We start from the raw sequence: 20,901 nt of genomic DNA on the forward strand, positions 1-20,901 counted from the left end.
AATGGGTTTGTAAGACTTTCGTTCACATGAAGTGGTGTGGACAATTACAATCTTCAACCATCCGGTCAACAACATAGTCGTCATTGGAAGAACCTTTAGCTGTAGTATGCTGACTCGGATATTGACATTTGCCACGGCTGCAATTTTTCGCCAATTGACCTCTGAGAATGTACCTGTCTTCACACATGACTCAAGATACTTCATCTTCTCATCTGTAACAAGACCAGAGTTCCTGAGACATGTAAGAAACAAATTCATTGACCATTGTTTCAATTGAATTGTAAATTCCATTACCTGTCAAGTCAATGTCAGACTTATTATGAACGGAAAGTATCCCAGCATTGTTGTCTGACTGCTGGCTTGAGGTTAGGTGTACCATTCGACTTGAACACTTGCAATCCGTTCAATTGCATTCAAAATGTCTGAGTCGGAGTCAACCATTTGTTCTCTCTTTGTAGTCTTGAAAGCGTCAAGAAGCATTGCAGCTGTTGTACATTGCATAGTGCATAGTAAATGTGACCATCCAAATCTGTTATGTCCAATCTGAGATTGTATCCTTTCTTATTTCCATCTTGAATTGCAGCAAAGACTCCCATGAAGCCTTCTTGTTCTTTCCTTCGTCAAAGTTTACTGTAAAGGTTCGACCAGATGTAATTTGACTTCTAACTTCACGGGACTTCTCATATGCGCATATCTTGTTCTTTCCATGGAGCATGACCATCCTCTGCACTACCTTTTTTCCTTCTCAAGGATGCAATTGTTCGTGCGTGTTCCAGTAGAATCTGGCAAAGCGCGTCGTGTCCTTCAACTTGAGGTTCACTAACATCGAAAAGGCATGTCCATAAGACGTTCTTCTTCTAACCTCTCTAGTCTGTTTGGATAATTTGCACAGCTGCTGTTCAAATCATTCGTAGCGAAGACAGCCAGTTTGTCATAGACTTTTATGGTCTTCCCTCTCTATATTAAACTTCTTCGAAAACTCTCCAACCATATCTTTGCAACTCTGCTTTTATTCTAGCAGATTTTCTATCCATTCTATATGGGGGCATTTTATAAAATAAAAAAAATATTTTTTCTTTACTTACATAACGCCTGCTGCCATAAGTCTTTGACGCCAACCCATACCAGCTAATGAAGGTTGACTTGGTTAGTTTCCAAACTAAACTTTGGTTTTGGTTTATCTTCAGTTTTTGGTTTTCTTCTTCTATCGGTTTTCGGTACAACTTTTTTCTTCTCTGACTTTACTTCACTTGCAGGAACAGTTGTGTCGTCAACATCTTCATAAATATCATATGCCATTTGTTTTTGTTTTCCTTTCAACTTTTTGTGTTTGTTGTAAAGTTTAGAATATTTCGACTCTAAGTCAATGAGATGTTCTATAATGAACTGTTGGTCAGTGAAGTAAACTTTTCCATCTGTTGTCTCGAAAGCTCCTTCAGACTTCAATATTTTATTTGTGAGAGTCTGTTTCTTTTTTGAGATACTAGCCGTTCCATTTCTATGAAAAGTGACTTTTAGTAGTTAGGGTTTGTATTTCCAGACCTGGCACTTTCTATTATTGAATTTTTCTCTTCATCTGTAAGTTCTTTGACAGGTTTTGACAATGGTTCTGAACTTTTTTTTGTGGTGTCAAATCTACCGTTTCACTTCTTCGGTCATTTCATCTCAGTAAAAAATTTTAGTTTGGTTTGTTTTCAAAACTGGTTGTTGTTGTTTTAAGTCGGTCTAAAACTTCCTGAGGTATAGGAAGAACTTGACAAACACGTTGTGTAACTGCTGGAAGCCGACAAATCCATTTGAACCCATTTGTCTCAATGCTGTATTGTTCATTTCATCTCAGTAAAAAAACTTTACATTCCCCACGTTTGAGGCGGTTGAGGTTGGTTATTGTTTACCCATTGTTGTGCATGGTTATATCCTCTGTTAAAGAATCTTTCACCTTGGTCCATATAGTGTCCTGCTTGGTTATAGTAGTCATTTGCTTTGTTATAATAGTTTCCTGCTTGTCTTCCTACATTGTCCATCCATCCTTGAACTTTTCCTCTTGTTTCAGGATTTGGAATAAGATTTGCTGCATCTCGTGCTACATCCCAACCTTTCTGTACAGTTTGTATAATAGGTTGTGCTTTCTCTTTCAGTATACCTAATGTACTCAAAATCTTCCTTCCAACTCCAAATACACCTCTGGCTATTGTTCCAACTGCGGGCAAAAATCTGGATGCAACTCCTGCTAATGCGCCAAATAAACCCATTTCTTATGGGGTAAAAAATGACGAATCCAAACAAGGACCCCTATGTTTCTAAAGCGACAAAGAAAGCACTCATGATAAAAATCTTAGTTAACACCAATGCTTGGTTTATGGATATCTTGGAAAACATTCCGAGAGTTAGAACAGATGGACCACCATACTGGCTAATATTTGTCGGTCAAAACACAAGATACTGTGAAGCCATACCATTATGGTCCAAAAATATTTTAGATATCTTAGCAGCTTTGACAATATTCGTTGACAAATACCATCCAACAAAACTGACATCTGACTGTGAAAGTTCTTTCAAATCAGATGATGTAAAAAACTATCTGCGTTCAAAAAATGTAAACCAATATTTCATTGTCGACCAAAACCATTCTGCTCTTGGTGTCATTGTGTTATATACGAAAACGATAAAAACAGTTTGACAGAAAAGTGACAACTTTACGTGTCAAAAATATAAAAAGTGATATTTTATTCATCATTATCTTCTTCATAATTTATTTCATATTCTTCGTCTTACCAACAAAAGATGGGAATGTGAACAATTGCGGGCAATTTTTAGCCATTTTGGCTTGGAACTAGAGCCTGCGAGGTACATGGATAGTATCAGTACCTCACAGGCTCTAGTTCTCTATATGGCGCCGAGAAATTTTGGTGAAATGTGGTCGCATTTCACCAAAATTTTTTCGGCGCCATAGGATGAATTGGAGGGTGAGAGATATTATTTCATACAATACTACTCTCACCCTCCAATTCCCAGCCAAAATGGCTAAAAAGCCCGCAATGTGAACAATTGCGGGCAATTTTTAGCCATTTGGCTTGGAACTAGAGCCTGCGAGGTACATGGATAGTTCAGTACCTCACAGGCTCTAGTTCTCTATATGGCGCCGAGAAATTTTGGTGAAATGTGGTCGCATTTCACCAAAATTTTTTCGGCGCCATAGGATGAATTGGAGGGTGAGAGATATTATTTCATACAATACTACTCTCACCCTCCATTCCCCCAAAATGGCTAAAAATTGCCCGCAATGTGAACAATTGCGGGCAATTTTTAGCCATTTTGGCTTGGAACTAGAGCCTGCGAGGTACATGGATAGTATCAGTACCTCACAGGCTCTAGTTCTCTATATGGCGCCGAGAAATTTTGGTGAAATGTGGTCGCATTTCACCAAAATTTTTTCGGCGCCATAGGATGAATTGGAGGGTGAGAGATATTATTTCATACAATACTACTCTCACCCTCAATTTTAATTACTTAAACTCATTCTATTTTTTTGACATGTAAATGTCACTTTTGCTGAGATCTGACACAATGTCAGATCTCTTTTTTTCGTATATAAGAATTGACGGTTGTATAAAAATGTTAAGAGACTTAAACCAACCACAAGGTGGTGAAGCAAATGAAATGTCATATGACGACAAATATAGACACTTCTCCATGGCAAAGATGAGACAAGTTTTAAATATTTACAATAGCCGTAAACAAAAAGGTTTGGGAAACCACTCCCCCGAAGAAATGAAAAACAACCCTGACTTAGAGAAAGACTATATATTTAATAATTTAGTCAAAAGAGACAAACAAGAAAGAATGCCGGGCTTCAAACTTCAGAAAGGTGACAAAGTAAAAATAGAAATACCTAAACGCGACCCATATGAAAATACTATTGACTATGACAACAATGGGAACCCGACAGGTACTCACATTCGTGTTCGTAAAATAGAAGAAAGTATACAAGAGAATATTATGAAGTTTTAGGCAAACATGGCAAAATGTACACACTGCAAGCAGAAGATAAAACTACTATTGTCAGACCTCGTTTCAAACTTGTCAAAGTTCAAGGTGGTATACTTTCAAAGACAGTTCCTAACAAATATAAGACAACTCCTGACGAATATGCTAAAGAAGTTGAAAATGACGACTAAGCATTTCTATACCATGCGTAAACTGTCATGTAAGGTGGCATGTAGTCTTTACTTTGTCCCGTTGTTTGCGTATATCCCGAAACGCGATGTGTATGGTTTCCATCTCCCTGAGTGTTACCCCAGAAACAATTTTAGCAAACTGAACGTCGTCTTTAACATCATATCCTTTACCTTTTTTCATTGCTGACCAATCCCAAAAATTATGCTTATGCCAACCTGCTTGAGATGTACTTAAATCTATGTAGTGACTATGTGCAGGTAAATTTTCACCTGAAATCGTTTTACTTCCACCTGTTTCCTTTGAAGAGTTTGCACAATACAAAAAACCTGTCGACTATTTGAGTCCAAGTTCCAAAACCAAGTACTACTTCTGGTCTGGTAGAGTTCATTGACGTATAAATAGAGCCTATAGGATATAATGTTTGAAGCATTTCTGTCTTTAATGTTTGAAGCTCTGTTTTGTCTGCTTTCTTGTCATATAAATCTTGAGCAGTGAATTTAATATTATGTTCATCCTTCATGACATAAACATCTTTACATCTAATGTTTCTCATCGTCGTTATGTCGTCATCCGATGTTAAACCTTGTGGAAAGTTAGGAGGTTTACAATATATTGCATCCCCACCAGTTTCTTCAACCGTTCCTTCAATACTTTCTATAGCAACAGTTGTAAAACTTGTATGTGTATGGTTCTTGTCTGCTTTCTTCTCTAACTCATCGTTAACATAAGTTTTATCCGCTTTAAGGTCTAAACATCCTGAAACCCATCCTGTATCGGCTTTAACTTTAAAAGTCTTCGATGTCCATTCATGGTACCAGTCAACCCTTTCTTTCATTTCGTTATCTTTTTCATCCACATATTCCTTATCCGCTTTCTTCTCTAACTTACTAGCCACATATTCCTTATCTGCTTTCTTTTCAAGGCTAACGTTTAAGTCTGTTATTTCAGATATAGAATGTATATGAGTCTTTTTAGAATATTCGTTTTCAGCTCTTGTCACTTCACTTGACATTTTATTGTCAACATATGTTTTGTCTGCTAGTTCAGGATGAGTATGTTCTTTTGTTGCATAAGCATTGTTAGCTCTTTCTTCTTCTTTTGCTATTGCATCGTCTACATATTCTTTGTCAGCTTTGTTGTCAACATCTGCTTTCAAAGAAAGTTCATTTATAGGTTTCTCGTTTAAAGTTCCTTTTGTTGGATTTATACAGACAGTATGGTTCTTCTTGTCTTGAAATAGAAACTCATCTGTCATTGGGTTTAATGTCAGTTTTAAGTTTCCTTCTTTCAATGACTCAGATATCTTAGAATAGTTTGAAAAGTTTGTTGTGTTCTTATTTAGAGCTTGCATAATGAGTTGTCGGTTGTGTTGTATTTCTCTCATGGAAGCAATATCTTTCGACATTTTTATTCTAGATAAAATATGCTTCCAATAGAAAAAGAAAATTCAAGAGTTGCTACAACTAAACCATTAGATGAACTTTTTACTAATGTCGGTCAAAAGTTTGAGACAGAGACCGTAAAGCATGAAGGCTATCGTTTTGACTACCATTAAGATGGCTAAGAGACCCATCTGTCACAAAAAGCTATTGGCTTTCGTAGAATGAAGTTTGTATCTGTAGAAGATAAAAGTTTTCCATTTATTGTAAGGTTTCATATAGATTATATATCTGAAGGGAAACGAAAAATGTGGGAAGAAATTGAGCTAATACAAGTTGACCTTTCATCTTCTCTACAGACTGCGTTAAAAAATATAGAAGATAAAATAAATTCATGTTATGCAAAATATGCTGATGAATATGCAAATACCGAGAGCACACTTTATGTGAGAATTGTATATGAAAACAAAATTCACAAGTGTCATTTCAAATCTACGAAAACAATCCAAATAAAGACGAACAAATATATACAGAATTCACTGCAATGTCATGGTATTATTTGCAAAGAATGTTAAATCAGAAAGTCGAACTTCCTTTAGCAAATATTTACAGTCGATATGCAAGAGATGAACCATATTTATTTAAAGATGTTTTCGACCCAGCTGCTATTATTGTTCATGCTTCATTTTCTGGCGCCCAAAACTCTTTCTTATGCTTGGCAAATGACTTTTACGAAAAACCTACAAAGTTATACGAACCACCAAGTGGAAGTATTTCAGACTTTCAAGTATGGTTTACTACAGATGGAAGAAAAAGAATAATTCCATTATACCATGCGTTTTACTTAGAACTTAGTTTCATATACAACTACTATCGAACGGTAAAAATATAATTTTTTAATACGGTTGAGGTGTTGGATTTGGTTGCCAACTAGACTGTGGTGCAGGTTCAGGCTGTTGTATAACAGGAGCTTGTTCTTCTGGTTCAGGGTCTTTAGGTATAATACCAACGAACTGACCTACCCTTTTACCAATATTTTTGACTCCGTTCCAAATTCCTCTTCCGACAGATTTTATTCCATTCCATATACCTCTTCCAACTCTTCTGAAGAAGTTTCCAATACTACTGAAGAAACCCATTTTACTATATGTAAAAATCTAATGTCCGCCTAGTCTCTTACGTTTCCTGTTGAGTTCCATAGCATTCTTTAACTGGAGCTCATACATTCTGTTTCTCCTCTGGTAGAAAACATATTCTGGGTCAACTCCTGTGTTCGCGTCATCTGCATAAAGTTGTTTATATCCCACTTCAGGGTTTGTATAAAACTCTTTCCATCTCATATTTGCATACCATGGTGGCAAACCTAACGCAGCGTCATTTGACATGGCAGTTTGCATTTGTACATCTGTTGGCACTTGACCATAGTTTGCCATTGCAGTTTGTATTCTAACTTCATTTGGAATATTCTCTGGGTTTGGTTGTCCAGGTTGCTGTGCATTCGCTAAGTTCTGTGCGTCCATTTAATATTAGATAAAAATATCTCTTACGAGTACATATACTGAACATTTGCAGGCATTGGTTCATCTTCATATTCTCTGTACTTTTCTGCCACGTCAAATAAATAAATGACACAATGGAAAAAACCTAAAACAAGTAGTCCTATTTCAAACCACATTTACTTACTAATAAAATTTCTTTGTTATGACACTTTCTCCAGTTTATAGGACCTCTCTCATATTCTATCTTGTCATATATAAACTCATAGTCATGTATGTCCTCTAACCATCTCATAACGGTTTCCAAACCACTTTTATCGGATGTAAAGTAAAAGCATGGATGGTTATGTAAAACGTCTAAAGTTTCTAAAGAGTCTCTCAAAGTCCAGTCTACTTGGTATTGAAAATCCCATGTGTTATAGAACGGCGGGTCCACTATAAAGAAAACATTTTCCTTGTCTTTATATTTTTCATACAAATCTGTCCAATGACATCTCACAAACTCTATACCCTCAATATATTTTTCTATGTCCTCTTTGAAAACATTTGTATAGTTAAGATATAAAACTTTTGACATAAGTGTTTCAATGTCATGAACTCTTATAGAACCACTATATAATAGTCTAGCAGATATACTATCCCAGTCTATATATTCTGCTTTTTTCAAAACCTCTCTCACAATATTTTTCTTATCTAATGGTATACGTTCCATCTTACCTATAGGTATCTTTTCTTTTAACTCTTTCAATATATTGTTTGTGTCTGGTATATGTTTGAGACGGTCCATATAGTTGTCGAAGTCATTGCATATAATCTTTGAGTCTGGGAATATTATATGGCACAAATGGGATATATAGAAACTTCCACCGAACAAATCTACAAATGTTAGACCATTCGGTAGTTTCTTAAGTTCTCTCAATATAATATCTTTACATTTACTCTTATTTCCAAAGAACGGTAACGGTGGTTTTGTAAAATTCATTTATATATAATAATAAAAATGTTTTTTCCAGAAAAGTGACAAAACATGAAAACATATATAATTTGTGAAAAGCGACACATTATATAATGTTTTCGACCCAGAAGAAGGCTTCTTCCCAGAAGCAATGGAGGAAGAAGAAGAGTCCTCCGAATAAAAACTTCATTTATACTAAACATCAACATCAGGGCTAGAAGGCACGAAGTGCCTGGAAGCCCCACTACCTTTTTTTTTTTTTTTTTTTTTTTTAATAAACCTATAATAGTATCATTCTTTCAATTATTTGAAGAGAAAACTGAAAAAATCTATTTTCGGTCTATCACAAATCAGATCATTCACTTTTGGTTTGATTTAAAAATGGTATAAAAACAAAAATTGGTGACCAATATTATGAAATATATAATCAATGATATAATTTTATCTTATGGTCAATTTTTTTTCAAAAAAAATATTCCTCAAATTCAGCTGTCCAAGTAAAACAGCTTTTTTATTTCTCACAAGTTTTATCGATCGATTACAACAAGAGCATTGTGATGTTTTCTGTACAGAACTCAGTCCAACTTTACTTCAACTTGAATCCTTACACAAAAAGTAATATCAAGCTGAAGAATATTAAAAAGTATCATTTTTTATGTCATATTTTATAGAAACCACAATTATATTTACTAAAAATATAAAATTTATATAAACAGGAAGATAAACAAGTTGGAAAATAGAGCATTATTGCTTTTAACATCCGTGACACAGGATATTTTTACTGGTTTTGGAAATTCAGGAATTGAAATTACACTATGATTACAAAAAATCAATTTGAACGTTTTATCTGATCAATTTTCTTAGCTACCATCTTATTTTCTTGGTAGATATAGCATAACAAGGAATCAAAATGTTCATTTTATTTGTCAGTTTGAAATTTTAAAACATTTTTATCCATAATTTCCTTTGGCAAACCCAAATTTTAGCTAAAAGTGACAGGGAAAAAAACGTTTAGTATTAAAAAAAGACCGATGAGAGCTTCGTTCGAAATATAGAGGGAACTGAGAATGCGCAACCATTCTCAGGGAATATTGGATGCTATTCCCGTTCCCTCTGTATGGAAAATTGAGGTTTTCAAAGGGAGTTAAAATAATATCAAATTTATACTAATTTACTTCAAAATACAAAAGTATTTGACAGCTAAAATTAGTTACTTTAGCAAGCCTATCAATACCCTTTTACGATTATTGCTACTTTTTCGAAATAAAAGTAAAAACAAATTTATACTAATTTACTTCAAAATACAAAAGTATTTGACAGCTAAAATTAGTTACTTTAGCAAGCCTATCAATACCCTTTTACGATTATTGCTACTTTTTCGAAATAAAATAAATTTATTATCAAAAACCTTTTTTTCTTAGTAAAAATAAAAATGTTATTTTATATCAAGTTTTTATTCATAAATTTTTATAATGTTGTATAAATTTGAAGGTGGAAATCTGTAATAATTTTATCTTGAAAAGACTTGGCATTCTCAACAATGAATTGAGGGGTATTGCATCCAAATTCTGTAATTTGCGTGAGAATACTAAGCTTGATTTCCATTGGGATACTTAATTTCGAAAAATACTGGGTCATTCGTTTTTGAACCTTTGCTGCCTTGACAACTTTATCAAGTAGGTCATCTAAACCCAATTGAAGCGTATTTAAGTTTGCTGATGAGTTAACTATTAACGATTTAATTTTATCAGTGAGCATTATACATTTTTCTGTATCCAGTCTGATTGTAGACTTTTTTGGCTTTTTTTCAGATGGCAACGGATTTGGAATTTTGTCTCTGAGCCTTATATCTTGAGAAATTCTGTAATAAAATGAAGGAACGATAAAATCGATTAATTTCATCACAAATCGATCAAATCTCATGAAAATTGTTCCGCCAAAGTAGTAATATTTAATTTTTTTGTTAATCGATTCTGAAATGTTATTTGTGAGAGCTAAATTTTCATCTCTTTCAGCGGCTGTCCATCTTTCTTGGTTTGATATCCATTGATTTTGTATGTATTTTGAAAATTCTGGGAATTTTTCGGCTATTTCCAGAATTTTTTTGAACGTTGGTTCAATCCATTCTTTCTTGCCATTTCTGCCGTATGCAAGATAGTTCATTTTTGTATCTAATATCAATTTGTCTGAACTCTCAAATGCATAATCTTTCAAATTTTTTCTGAACGCCCTCATTACATGAACTGCACACCAATGAAGGATAACTTCTGGAAAAGAGTTGATAATCGCATTTTCGATTTCTTGTGCACAATCTGACATAAAATATTTTGGTTTTACTTTTGCCCAGTTAAAAAATGCCTTGAGACAGAATGCAATATTTTCTGAAGTGTTTGGATAAACGACAAATTGAAAAATTGGGAATGCATGTGTATTTGGAAATTTGGCTGATATCATGTAAAACAACATTTTAAATTCAAGTAATGAATGGGTTGCATCAATAAAATGCTCTTTCACAATTTTGATTATGTCCAGAAATTTGAAAGAAGCATAATAAAAGATTAATTTCTTTGGTTTGTTGTAATTATCGACATCGAAATAAATTAAATCTTTTGGTGACTCTTGTTCTTTGATACCCTTAAATAATTGAGTTGACTTGAATTGATTATCATCGTACTTTTGAATACCTTTGATCTTTTTATTTCCTTTTTCCTGAATTGTTTTCATTTGATCTGAAGATGCATTCAAAAAAGATGGCCTGTTAAGTGGATCATCCAGATCAAGTTTTTTGTCGCATTCAATTTGAGCCATTTTCGGATCACCCCCTGTTTTATAAAATTAATAAGTACCCGACGATAGCATTGTGATAATGTGTGGTATTTCTTTGTCTCATCTTTGATTTGATTGTGATTATGTGTTCCATTATATTCTGTTAGGATATATTCTTCATCATCCTTTAGAAATGAGATACATGCTTCACATTTATCTGCACTGCACCTGAATTTTAATTTTGTTCCCCCTAAATTTGGATTTTTTTTTAATTGATATGGACAACCTGCATGGCATTCGTTATCAATGACAGCTTTCATAGCATCTATATAAGATAGCCTTTCTTTAAGTTCGCATGGTGCATCGATATGCATCAAAAAAATGAAATGAAATTTCAATATCAAAAAAAGCACAAAATTTGAAAAAATTCACAAATCTCGGTTTCTGAAAGAAAATGGCCTCTTAAACTTTGTGCATATATTCATCTATAAGACACATTGTATCCATATATTATTTAGCCAACACAACTTATCTGGTATCGAGAAAATTCAAAAAAAGCACAAAATTTGAAAATTGCTCGGTTCTACATTCAAAATAAATTTCATTAATTTTTACGTACATATTAAGGTACTTATCTTCTACATATATAATCTTCATTAGATATATACATGATAAATAAAATTCATAAAACATTAAAAATCAAAAAATTAGATGAACCTTGGCAATTAAACTTTATTAAATAATAGTTGTTTATAAATTATATTATATTATCATTTAATATTATTTTGATAATGAAGATTTTATTTTGCAATAATATAAACGAAATTTTTTACCTTATGAACTTTTGATGGAAATATGCAAATTTAAAATAATAAAGAAAGCCGCGAGCGAAGCGATCGGCTTAGTTCGAAGATTTTGATTCAAATCTTTGCTGATCTGTAATTCGCGGAAGCCGCGAGCGAAGCGATCGGCTTAGGTCTAAGATTTTGATTCAAATCTTTGCTTATATTCCTTAAATTCTTTATGAAACTCGCAACAGTTCCATAAAAAAATTTAAATTCTAAACTGTCGAAATTACCGATCGGTAATCACATCCTTCACGGGTGTGTCACTTTTTACAAGCGTGTCACTTTTAGCTAAAATTACCCCTACTCCCAACTCTTTAAGGGTGCACACGAGAGGATCATGTAAACTTCAGAATTTAGAACCTTATTTTTAGGCATTATCTTGGCTACCTATTTTAGGCTCGAAAAGCAAAAAATATCAAAAAATACAACTTGACTCCATTATGACCCTTTCATGGAGGTAGTTTTTATCCGCTAGTATTTTCCCTTTGAATCTCTTTACAATTCGAAATCAAATTCAAATCTCAGTAGAAGAAAGGAAGAATCGACTTACTACGGTTGTAATACGAATAAATACATATATTTAATTATTTTTATTTACATAATAATTGTTTGAAGCTCATATTCCAACAAATTTTTAAATAAAAACATTAAAATGTTGAAAATGTTCATATATTTTAATAGGGTTTTGGCACTTTATTGAGGAATTACTACATACATAGTCGAACTGAACTTGATATTTTGAAATTTAAATTATTTATCAAAATTAAAATTTAACTTGAAATTTATAATTATTTAGTCATATTTTGCATAATTCTAAGTAGATTTTGTCAAAAATCAAGAAAGAAAAATTTTAACGTGCTTTTATTTTTTCTTTTTTATAATAATACATATTATTATATAATTAACATATTCATAATGTTTCACCCTTTCAAAAATATAATCCTCCTCCTCCTCTCAAATAAACGTACATACGGGTGGCCTCTTTTTTCAAAAAATTAAAATTTGAAATTTTGGGCTCAAATATTAGAGATTTTTTCAACCTTCAACGATATATGTTGTCTATATCAGACCTCCTTTCTTTTTGATACTTAACATTGTTCCTAAATCTTAGCCGTTAAGGCTGTTCTGAAAATATTTTTTTTTCGAAAAAATTCGAAAAAAATTCTTAAAATTCAAAAATCCCTTAATTCCTGAGGATTTTGGAAAAAAGTTTTTACATGAACATGTGTATATTATATGAAGTATATTGATAAGGTAAAAAACAAATTTTATTGCATATTCATCGAGAAAATAAACTAACGAATCCCTCAAAATTGAGAGGGTAATCCTCCTCCTCTCAAATAAACGTACATACGGGTGCACCCTTAATAGATAATTGTTGTTTGAAGGCATTGTATACCAACTTAAATTGATCGATAATGTGAATGAACTGAATACGAATTATTAATTTAGTGATATATATTGTAAAATTTTGTACAATTGAGAACATCGGTTCGATAATTTTTGTTTTTTAGCATTTCTTCAGCTCAAAAATTGAAAATAATTATGAAAAAAAATAAATGCAAAAAATTTGAGAATTTTGGTAATACAAGACTTATATAAAATGTTTTCTTAAAAATTAACATTTTGATAATATAAATGATTTCTGAACTTTTTGAATAGTTCACAAATAATTGAGAAAATTACAAAATTTACTGAAATATAATATTTATTATTAATTATGATTAAATACAAAATGTTACAGTAAAATTATAAATCAACAAAGCTCTCAATTTCTATCTTAAAACTTCAAGAAATAAATTAAATTAAAATATAAAAAAATTAATAACACGTTCAATACATATAAAATCCTTGGAGAATCCTTTTCATTATACATCGATAATATTTATTACTGGTTGATTTTGCAATTAATATTAATTGTTTCTTAAATCCATTTTTATACACAATTTTGTGAGAGTAACACAATTTTTTCTTCATACAAAGATAATATATTTGAATTCATTTTCTCAATACATTTTAATCAAAATAAAATTAATTTAATTGAAAATTAATTATTTCTGAGAAAAAAAGTTATTGAATCATTCATACTTCTCTACATAATTTGAACTAAATAATATTAAATCTTTTATTGTATGAAAATTCAAATTTTTGAGATCAAAATTTACTAATATTGAAAGAACCCTAAATTCAAGGATCAATCACCATCAATAGCCTCTAATAATATTTCATTCATTTAATTATATTATTTGAATTCAACAAAAAAATTATTTTCAAATGATCAATTATTATTACCCTCCATTATTTCCTGCGAATCCATACATCCCAAAACAAAAGAGAAATACAACACAAAGTATTCGAGATAATGAAAGGACATTAGCGCGGTTAAAGAAAAACGGATTTAAAATCGAATATGTAACTGCTTATATTGATCGGCAGTTTGGCACTCATGTTTCTTCAGCTAATTTACTTACCTTCGCCCATGAGCTTTGCGAAAAATTATCGTTAAAACTTGATCGCATTGCAAAACGTAATAAAAATGCTCTTTTCTGCTGGTATGCTGAAAATTGGCATATCGTTCAACCACATCTGAAAGATCTAACATTGCCCTTAAAACATGAAAGTGATAACCAAGACGAAAAGAATACTAATAATAATACTCAAGAGAATGATCCTATGGAAATTTCTCAATTATTGAATCACCATGATGAATAAAATGTTTGAGTTATTTCTTATGTATTTTCACTTTGTTTTAATTTTTTTTTATTTATTCAAATCCAATTAAAGTATTTAAAAGAAAATGCTTCAGTTTTTAATAACATAAGTTTCTTGATTCTAAGATATTCTAAATATTAAAATTTGTTATTATTGAAAGAAGTTTGTGACTTGATAAATATTATATTAGATCAACCGAAATGTAATATTAATGACAATGAGTACTCAAATTGATATTTTGCATCTAGTTTCCTATAAGTTTTGATTTCAAAATAATTGTAATGAACCTTGAAATTTAATTGAATGCATTTGAAAATGTATTCAAATTATTTGAATGGAATATTAAAGATGCTCATGATTTGTTGGTAAACTATCATTTTTTTGTTTAGTTTACAATTAATTTTTGTCTCAATTTCACATAATCATTTGCTTTTAATTATTTTTTTAGCTCACAGCTAACTTATTTACACACGCTTCAAACTTGATAATGTTATAATTCATAATTCTTTGTAATTTTTTTATAAATATTATAATTCATTTTGTTAATAAAAATTTTATTATCATTATTAAATTGTTTTGTAACTTGATTTTAATTCGAATTTGTTAAACATTCTTATATCATATGAATTTTTAAAATTAGATTATTCTTTTTGGTTATTTACCACGAACATTATATTATTCATTATTAACTTCTATTGCGTTCATTTTTTTTGATAATTGCAATCACAATGATATTTAGGAGTACTTGATCAACTAAATATGTAATAAACAGAAATTCATCAAAAGTGACAGCTCTCAATTTTTTGACATTTGTAAATTCTAAATTGAATGAGAAAAATGAAATAATACTAAGCATAATACAATATTCTAGATTTAATTATAATTAGGAAAAAGTTAGTTTTGAGAGTACTTTTCATAGGCATATAGAATGAAATCTTCTGAAAAATAATATCACATAAACTCATATTATTTTCTAATATATAACTATTTTATATAAAAATCAAAATCAATGATCTTAAAAGCGAAGGATAAACCTCAAAATTTACGAATATAATGAGTGGGAATATAATGCTTATCTATCATAAAACCATATGAAATATCAATTTTTGCTTTACGCCTAATTTTTGACGACAATTAGCAAAAAATGTTAAATGTTAACACTCAGTCCATTTGAATATGAAAAATAAAATTGACTTTGATTAAATGTTTTTATTTATCATGCAATTCTTCTTGCGACCAAAGATTTGAATAAAACTTCAAAAAATAAGATAGCTTAAAAAACAATATACGGTAGTGTTTACTAATAGATGAATAGTATATAAATTCTATTAAAATGGATTTGATCCAAAAAAATATAAAACCAAAAATAATTGTTATAATTTAAATGAAGAAGTAATTTAAAACGATTTTATTTATGATCAAATTTTATATATTTTTTTGGATCAAATCCATTTTAATAGAATTTATATACTATTCATCTATTAGTAAACACTACCGTATATTATTTTTTAAGCTATCTTATTTTTTGAAGTTTTATTCAAATCTTTGGTCGCAAGAAGAATTGCATGATAAATAAAAACATTTAATCAAAGTCAATTTTATTTTTCATATTCAAATGGACTGAGTGTTAACATTTAACATTTTTTGCTAATTGTCGTCAAAAATTAGGCGTAAAGCAAAAATTGATATTTCATATGGTTTTATGATAGATAAGCATTATATTCCCACTCATTATATTCGTAAATTTTGAGGTTTATCCTTCGCTTTTAAGATCATTGAATTTGATTTTTATATAAAATAGTTATATATTAGAAAATAATATGAGTTTATGTGATATTATTTTTCAGAAGATTTTGTGTTCTTCTTCAAAATTTTATTTTTTATTAAAAAGAATCTTTACAAAATATACATTTACTTTAATTAATATTTAAAAACGTGCTCTATCAAAAGTTCCAAAAATTCAATATTTTAGCTTTTCTGAGGTGTCACTTTTGATGAATTTCTGTTTACAACAAATATACATTCCACATTATATTACGCTAATTTGATATCAATTTTCATTAAAATCAAAGAATGATTATTTTTTCTAAATTTATTTCAAAATATTGAGAACTCTCTCAAAACTGCTTGATTATCGGAAATTTGATAAGATATTTCAATTTAATATTTCTGAAATTATCTGTATATACAAAGAGCCAAATGATTGGTCATTAAAAATAAATCGTATTACAAGTCGATTTTTGAAAGAAACCGACATGATCTCTAAACAATTTTATATCATCCTCCATTGTTCATATTCTTTTTCATCATTATATATATAAATTCAAAATTTAGTTCATCATCGTTGGGACATTATAGAAATAAATTTTGTTTATTTTATTTAATACATTTTTCCAGTTCTCTTCGAATTATTTTCTTTTAATGCTTTTAAGGATGCACTATTCTTCCAAAAATCTTAATTTTTAATACTGTAACATTTTAATCTTTTTTCCCTTTTACACAGTATGCTGATTTGATAAAGAGAAAACAATAGATAACTATAGGAATTCGATTGAACAACTTAATTTATCAAATGCAAATAATTATTTTTCTACCTTTCTTTCCACAGTTCCTGCTTTCTGGTAAATTTTAATATAAACTGCAATATAATTATCGTCAGCTTAACCATTTTTAAATCTTTTATTTTAAATCTTATTCGATAAAGAATGTTCTTTTCAAACCTAAATACAACTCAAGATTTACCACCAATATTAAAAGGATCTAAGGTTAATATAGATACCTATAAATATCCCTGCATTTCTTAAAGGAAAATTTCAATCTTAATTATTTTCACCAAACGCTTTATTTATCTTTCCATCCTTTTCAGGATCTTAAAAACAAAACAATCCTATATGTATATAATTCTATTTTTATTGGAAAATAATAGCTTCTGATAAACGTGGTGGCATTCTTACATGATCGACATGAATTGTTTCTTCATTCTGCTGAATGAACATAGCAATAGCCATCTGAAGGTCTAAGATTTGTTTTTTAACGTCAGCTGGATTTTTCTTAGCTTTCATTCTTTCAAATGTTGAAAGTTTTCCTTGCAAGATGTCAAGGAAGTTTGCTTCAGTCCAGTAGAATGTCAGCAATTCCAGAAGCCTTGAAGCAAACTGTATCTTCTCTTCCATCATTCCTCTTGTTGAAATATGATCCCATCTGCTTGAAACAGTCGAAATTCCATTCTGCAATTTCTCATAACACTCGTTAAAAGCTGCTAAATGGTTTTCGCTGTTCAAATTGTGATTTCTCATTTTAGTCCTTGTCTCCATGAAAATGCTGTTAACTTTCGTAAGTTTCTCTTTAATCAATTGAAGATCTTCTAACTCTGCTGCATTGTTGTTTGAGAGTTTGTTCTTCATGTGCATGAGGTGTCTGACACCTTCAGTGACTTCGCATTTGACTCCATAAAATGAAGCAATTCTTTCATAAGACTCATCTAATTCTGCTTCTTTTGATGCAATATCTGTTGAAAATTCAAGTTTTCTGAGGAGTTTCTTGAATTCAACATGATAGGTACCTTTCAAGTCATCAATTGACTCAACTCTTTTCTTTGATATAGCGTTCTTTTCTTGAGCAATTTTGATTTCCCGATTTAATACTTCAATCGAAGTCAAAAGATGCATGTTGAAGGAATTACACATCTGACCAAGATCATAATCAATATCATCAATAATTCTGGTGTTCTTGTTGTAAAATTTAAGGTGAATAACTGTTTTATCTAACTTAATTTCAGTGATATTGGGGAATAATATCTTTAGACCGATCTTTTCTTTATTATCATTATAGAATGTAACTCCATAAGGATCAATTGTTACAAACATGTTAGAATCGGGGATTTGATATTTTGTCTCGCCAAAATTATGGATTTTTCGCGCAAGCTTCACATAATTCTGCAAAATATGTATTTTGTCTTTACTTCTAACTGTTTTGGCTACCTGAAGTACTTCATCATTCAAAACGTAAGAAAATTGAGCGTAAGGAGGTATGTATTTGCTAAGATCGAATGTTCCGTTGGTTAAACTGTCCTCATCTAAAGCGTATGTATCAAAGACAGTCAGAAGAATCAGGAGAGAGTTGTCAATTTCAAGTTCGTTGTGCTCATATATATATCTTCTGCAATCATAGAACATCATCATTGACGGCTCCAATTCAGTCATTAAGTGTGGTGGAAAGATAAATAAGTAACGCTGAAGAATAAAACGATCAAACTTTAAAGTTGAGAAATTTAATGGTTTTCTTGGATCTAATGGTCTAGGATTCAATTCATCTTCTGTAGCAAAAAGCGTGTAATAGTCTTTGAGTATACAAATGTTGCCTTCAAAATAACTCGAAATTATATTTGAAACCTTGTCAGTGATGTCAATAGTCATTTCTGTTGTAGACCCAACAGTAACTATTTTTGTATTGATGAAACGAGGATATATCATAATTTTATAGGACTTGATATTTTCTATTGTATTCATTCCGCAATTTGGTTCAAGAATCAGTGTAGAGCCATTCTTGTTCATAAAAATAACAATTCTTTCTTGGTTATGCCCGATTTCAAAATGACTCTCTGCAATATTGACAATTTGTGCTGACAAAGCATCATAAGGATATTCCAAGATCATTCCATTTGATGAATCATCTTGTATTTGAGTATAAATCTTTATGAACGATGCCTGATTATTATCATTTACTTTTCCATCATGTAAACCTCGATGTCACTTTTGCGGCCGAGCGGAGCGAGGCCGCAAAAGTGACATCGAGGTTTACATGGATGGGTTCTATATATATACAGCTTGACCGGTAGAAAAGCGGATCGATTTTTATCAATAATTGGACATTCTATTTTTAATAAAATAAACATATATTTATATGGGAAATTAGGGAGATCTGAAACTCAAAAATTATTTTTGAATTTTAATGTGATGAATGTAATTGTGATAATATGTACATTACAAATAAATATTAATTCGGAACAACGATGAGATGTGATAAATTTGATTCTCTCAAAAATCGATTTTGGAGTTTAATATTAATTTGTATCTTATATGCATATAGGATATATATAATTTTAAAACATCAAAAAGTGACAATTTGCGGTTAGAAAAAGTCATCAAAACACTTTTAATGATTTGATTTAACATATGCATAGACCATCACTTTGATATTTAACTTCAATTTCCCGAAATGAAAAGGATTTGAACAAAAACAATTATTTTACGATCATTTTTGTAAATTTTTTTAAATTGAGACTGACATCTCTAAAATCTTCTAAAAAATCCAAATAATCAAAATAAAATAATATCATTAAAATTCCTCTCAATTTAAAAAATTTTTATAAATTGAGACTTCAATCTCTAAAATCTTCTAAAAAATCCATATATCACAAAACTCACAATATTATTTTTATTCTCAATTTCAAAAATTTTTTTGTACTGACTTTCTTTTTCCATAACAGCATGGCAGAAATTTGAAACGAAGTTTCAAATTTCTCAATCTTGCATTCTGGGCACGTAAGTGCCCAGAATGCTAAAAGGCGCGTAGCGCCGTCTCTGAATATCAAATTTATTATAATTATTAATTTATGAAATTTCAAATAAAATCGATCTGTTATAACACACTGGTGCATCACAGCCTTGTAGCTTATATCGGCGCGCAGCGAAGCTGCGCGCCGATAGAACGCGCTATATATAATACAAACTTGCTGCACTTTTTTCGCCGTCTTTAATTAAATCAAATTAGCTATCTAAATTTCATATTTTCGTGACTTATTTTTGACCATTTTCGGTAGTAGTAGATGAGTGCGGGTTGTGTGACTTTTTTTGTAACATCTATATATAGACGATGCATTAAAATATTTATATACTAAACACATTAAAAAATTAACATTAATTTTAAAATAATTTATTTTTTTATCTTTTATAAAAGAAGCTATATATAGATGATGTCAGATATTCCGCGATTAATTAAACATTGTTTAAATCCTGAATGGGTTAAACTTCAATTTAAAAATGAAGATTGTGAATTATTAAATGAATATGAAAGCCAAAATAAGCTAATGAGGTATAAATATAATGATAAAGAATATTTAATTTCATGGAATCAATGGAGTCATAATCAAAGACCTCATAAACGAGAAGAAGAAATTGAAAATAATGAAATGGAAATCATTGATGACATTCAAGAGGATGGAATTCCTAAATTTTGTAGAAAAACCTTTAGGACTAAGTTAGGAGCATATAAACGTAGAGTATTAAATCCTGAATATCTTAAACATCAATTTAAAAAGGAAGACTGTGAATTATTAAACGCTAATGAATATGAAAATGCTAAATCAAAACTGAGATATAAATATATTGGAAGTGATGAAAGGTGTAAAGATAAAGATAAAGTTTATTCAGTTTCATATAATAACTGGCACACGTTAGGGATAAGAAAACATTTAGGAGATTATGGGAAATGTTCTGAATTCTTCAAATCTAGTATATACGAGAGAGTAAAAGAAATCAGATATAATTATCATTCATGAATGAAAA

At 30.5% G+C, this 20,901-nt stretch overlaps 7 protein-coding genes and 1 pseudogene across 8 annotated transcripts, besides 8 other annotated features; 2 read left to right on the forward strand and 6 right to left on the reverse strand.

Moving 5' to 3' along the window:
• Positions 1-1,939: 1,939 nt before the first annotated feature.
• Positions 1,940-2,252, reverse strand: TVAGG3_0643910 (uncharacterized protein; the record flags this gene model as incomplete). The annotated part of the gene is made up of 1 exon (XM_051241378.1): positions 1,940-2,252. A coding segment is annotated over one exon (313 nt), but the record flags the coding sequence as incomplete, so codon positions are not given.
• A 62-nt stretch (positions 2,253-2,314) lies between these two features.
• Positions 2,315-4,942: a mobile genetic element.
• Positions 2,649-2,710: a mobile genetic element.
• Positions 2,831-2,939: a mobile genetic element.
• Positions 3,324-3,432: a mobile genetic element.
• Positions 4,943-6,126: 1,184 nt separating the features above from the next.
• TVAGG3_0643960 (uncharacterized protein) lies at positions 6,127-6,450 on the forward strand (the record flags this gene model as incomplete). Its single annotated transcript, XM_051241379.1, has 1 exon — positions 6,127-6,450. The coding sequence occupies one exon, from the start codon at positions 6,127-6,129 to the stop codon at positions 6,448-6,450; it is 324 nt and encodes a 107-aa protein (XP_051087966.1).
• Positions 6,451-6,454: 4 nt separating this feature from the next.
• Positions 6,455-6,697, reverse strand: TVAGG3_0643970 (serine threonine-protein phosphatase family; the record flags this gene model as incomplete). Its single annotated transcript, XM_051241380.1, has 1 exon — positions 6,455-6,697. One exon carries the CDS (start codon positions 6,695-6,697, stop codon positions 6,455-6,457), a length of 243 nt encoding a protein of 80 aa, XP_051087967.1.
• An 18-nt stretch (positions 6,698-6,715) lies between these two features.
• TVAGG3_0643980 (uncharacterized protein) lies at positions 6,716-7,078 on the reverse strand (the record flags this gene model as incomplete). Its single annotated transcript, XM_051241381.1, has 1 exon — positions 6,716-7,078. One exon carries the CDS (start codon positions 7,076-7,078, stop codon positions 6,716-6,718), a length of 363 nt encoding a protein of 120 aa, XP_051087968.1.
• Positions 7,079-7,202: 124 nt separating this feature from the next.
• TVAGG3_0643990 lies at positions 7,203-8,036 on the reverse strand (annotated as a pseudogene). The gene has a single exon. A coding segment is annotated over exon 1 (834 nt).
• A 941-nt stretch (positions 8,037-8,977) lies between these two features.
• Positions 8,978-11,929: a mobile genetic element.
• On the reverse strand, positions 9,477-10,817 carry TVAGG3_0644010 (MULE transposase domain-containing protein; the record flags this gene model as incomplete). The annotated part of the gene is made up of 1 exon (XM_051241382.1): positions 9,477-10,817. One exon carries the CDS (start codon positions 10,815-10,817, stop codon positions 9,477-9,479), a length of 1,341 nt encoding a protein of 446 aa, XP_051087969.1.
• Positions 11,930-11,941: 12 nt separating the features above from the next.
• Positions 11,942-12,987: a mobile genetic element.
• A 910-nt stretch (positions 12,988-13,897) lies between these two features.
• On the forward strand, positions 13,898-14,384 carry TVAGG3_0644030 (uncharacterized protein; the record flags this gene model as incomplete). The annotated part of the gene is made up of 1 exon (XM_001301348.2): positions 13,898-14,335. The coding sequence occupies one exon, from the start codon at positions 13,898-13,900 to the stop codon at positions 14,333-14,335; it is 438 nt and encodes a 145-aa protein (XP_001301349.1).
• Positions 14,385-15,097: 713 nt separating this feature from the next.
• Positions 15,098-15,134: a mobile genetic element.
• A 1,177-nt stretch (positions 15,135-16,311) lies between these two features.
• Positions 16,312-16,349: a mobile genetic element.
• Positions 16,350-17,084: 735 nt separating this feature from the next.
• On the reverse strand, positions 17,085-19,065 carry TVAGG3_0644060 (uncharacterized protein; the record flags this gene model as incomplete). The annotated part of the gene is made up of 1 exon (XM_001298092.2): positions 17,245-18,990. One exon carries the CDS (start codon positions 18,988-18,990, stop codon positions 17,245-17,247), a length of 1,746 nt encoding a protein of 581 aa, XP_001298093.1.
• Between the last annotated feature and the right edge of the window lie 1,836 nt (positions 19,066-20,901).

This window comes from Trichomonas vaginalis, chromosome III, assembly GCF_026262505.1.
Source record: "Trichomonas vaginalis G3 chromosome III, whole genome shotgun sequence".
NCBI classification, from domain to species: domain Eukaryota; phylum Parabasalia; order Trichomonadida; family Trichomonadidae; genus Trichomonas; species Trichomonas vaginalis.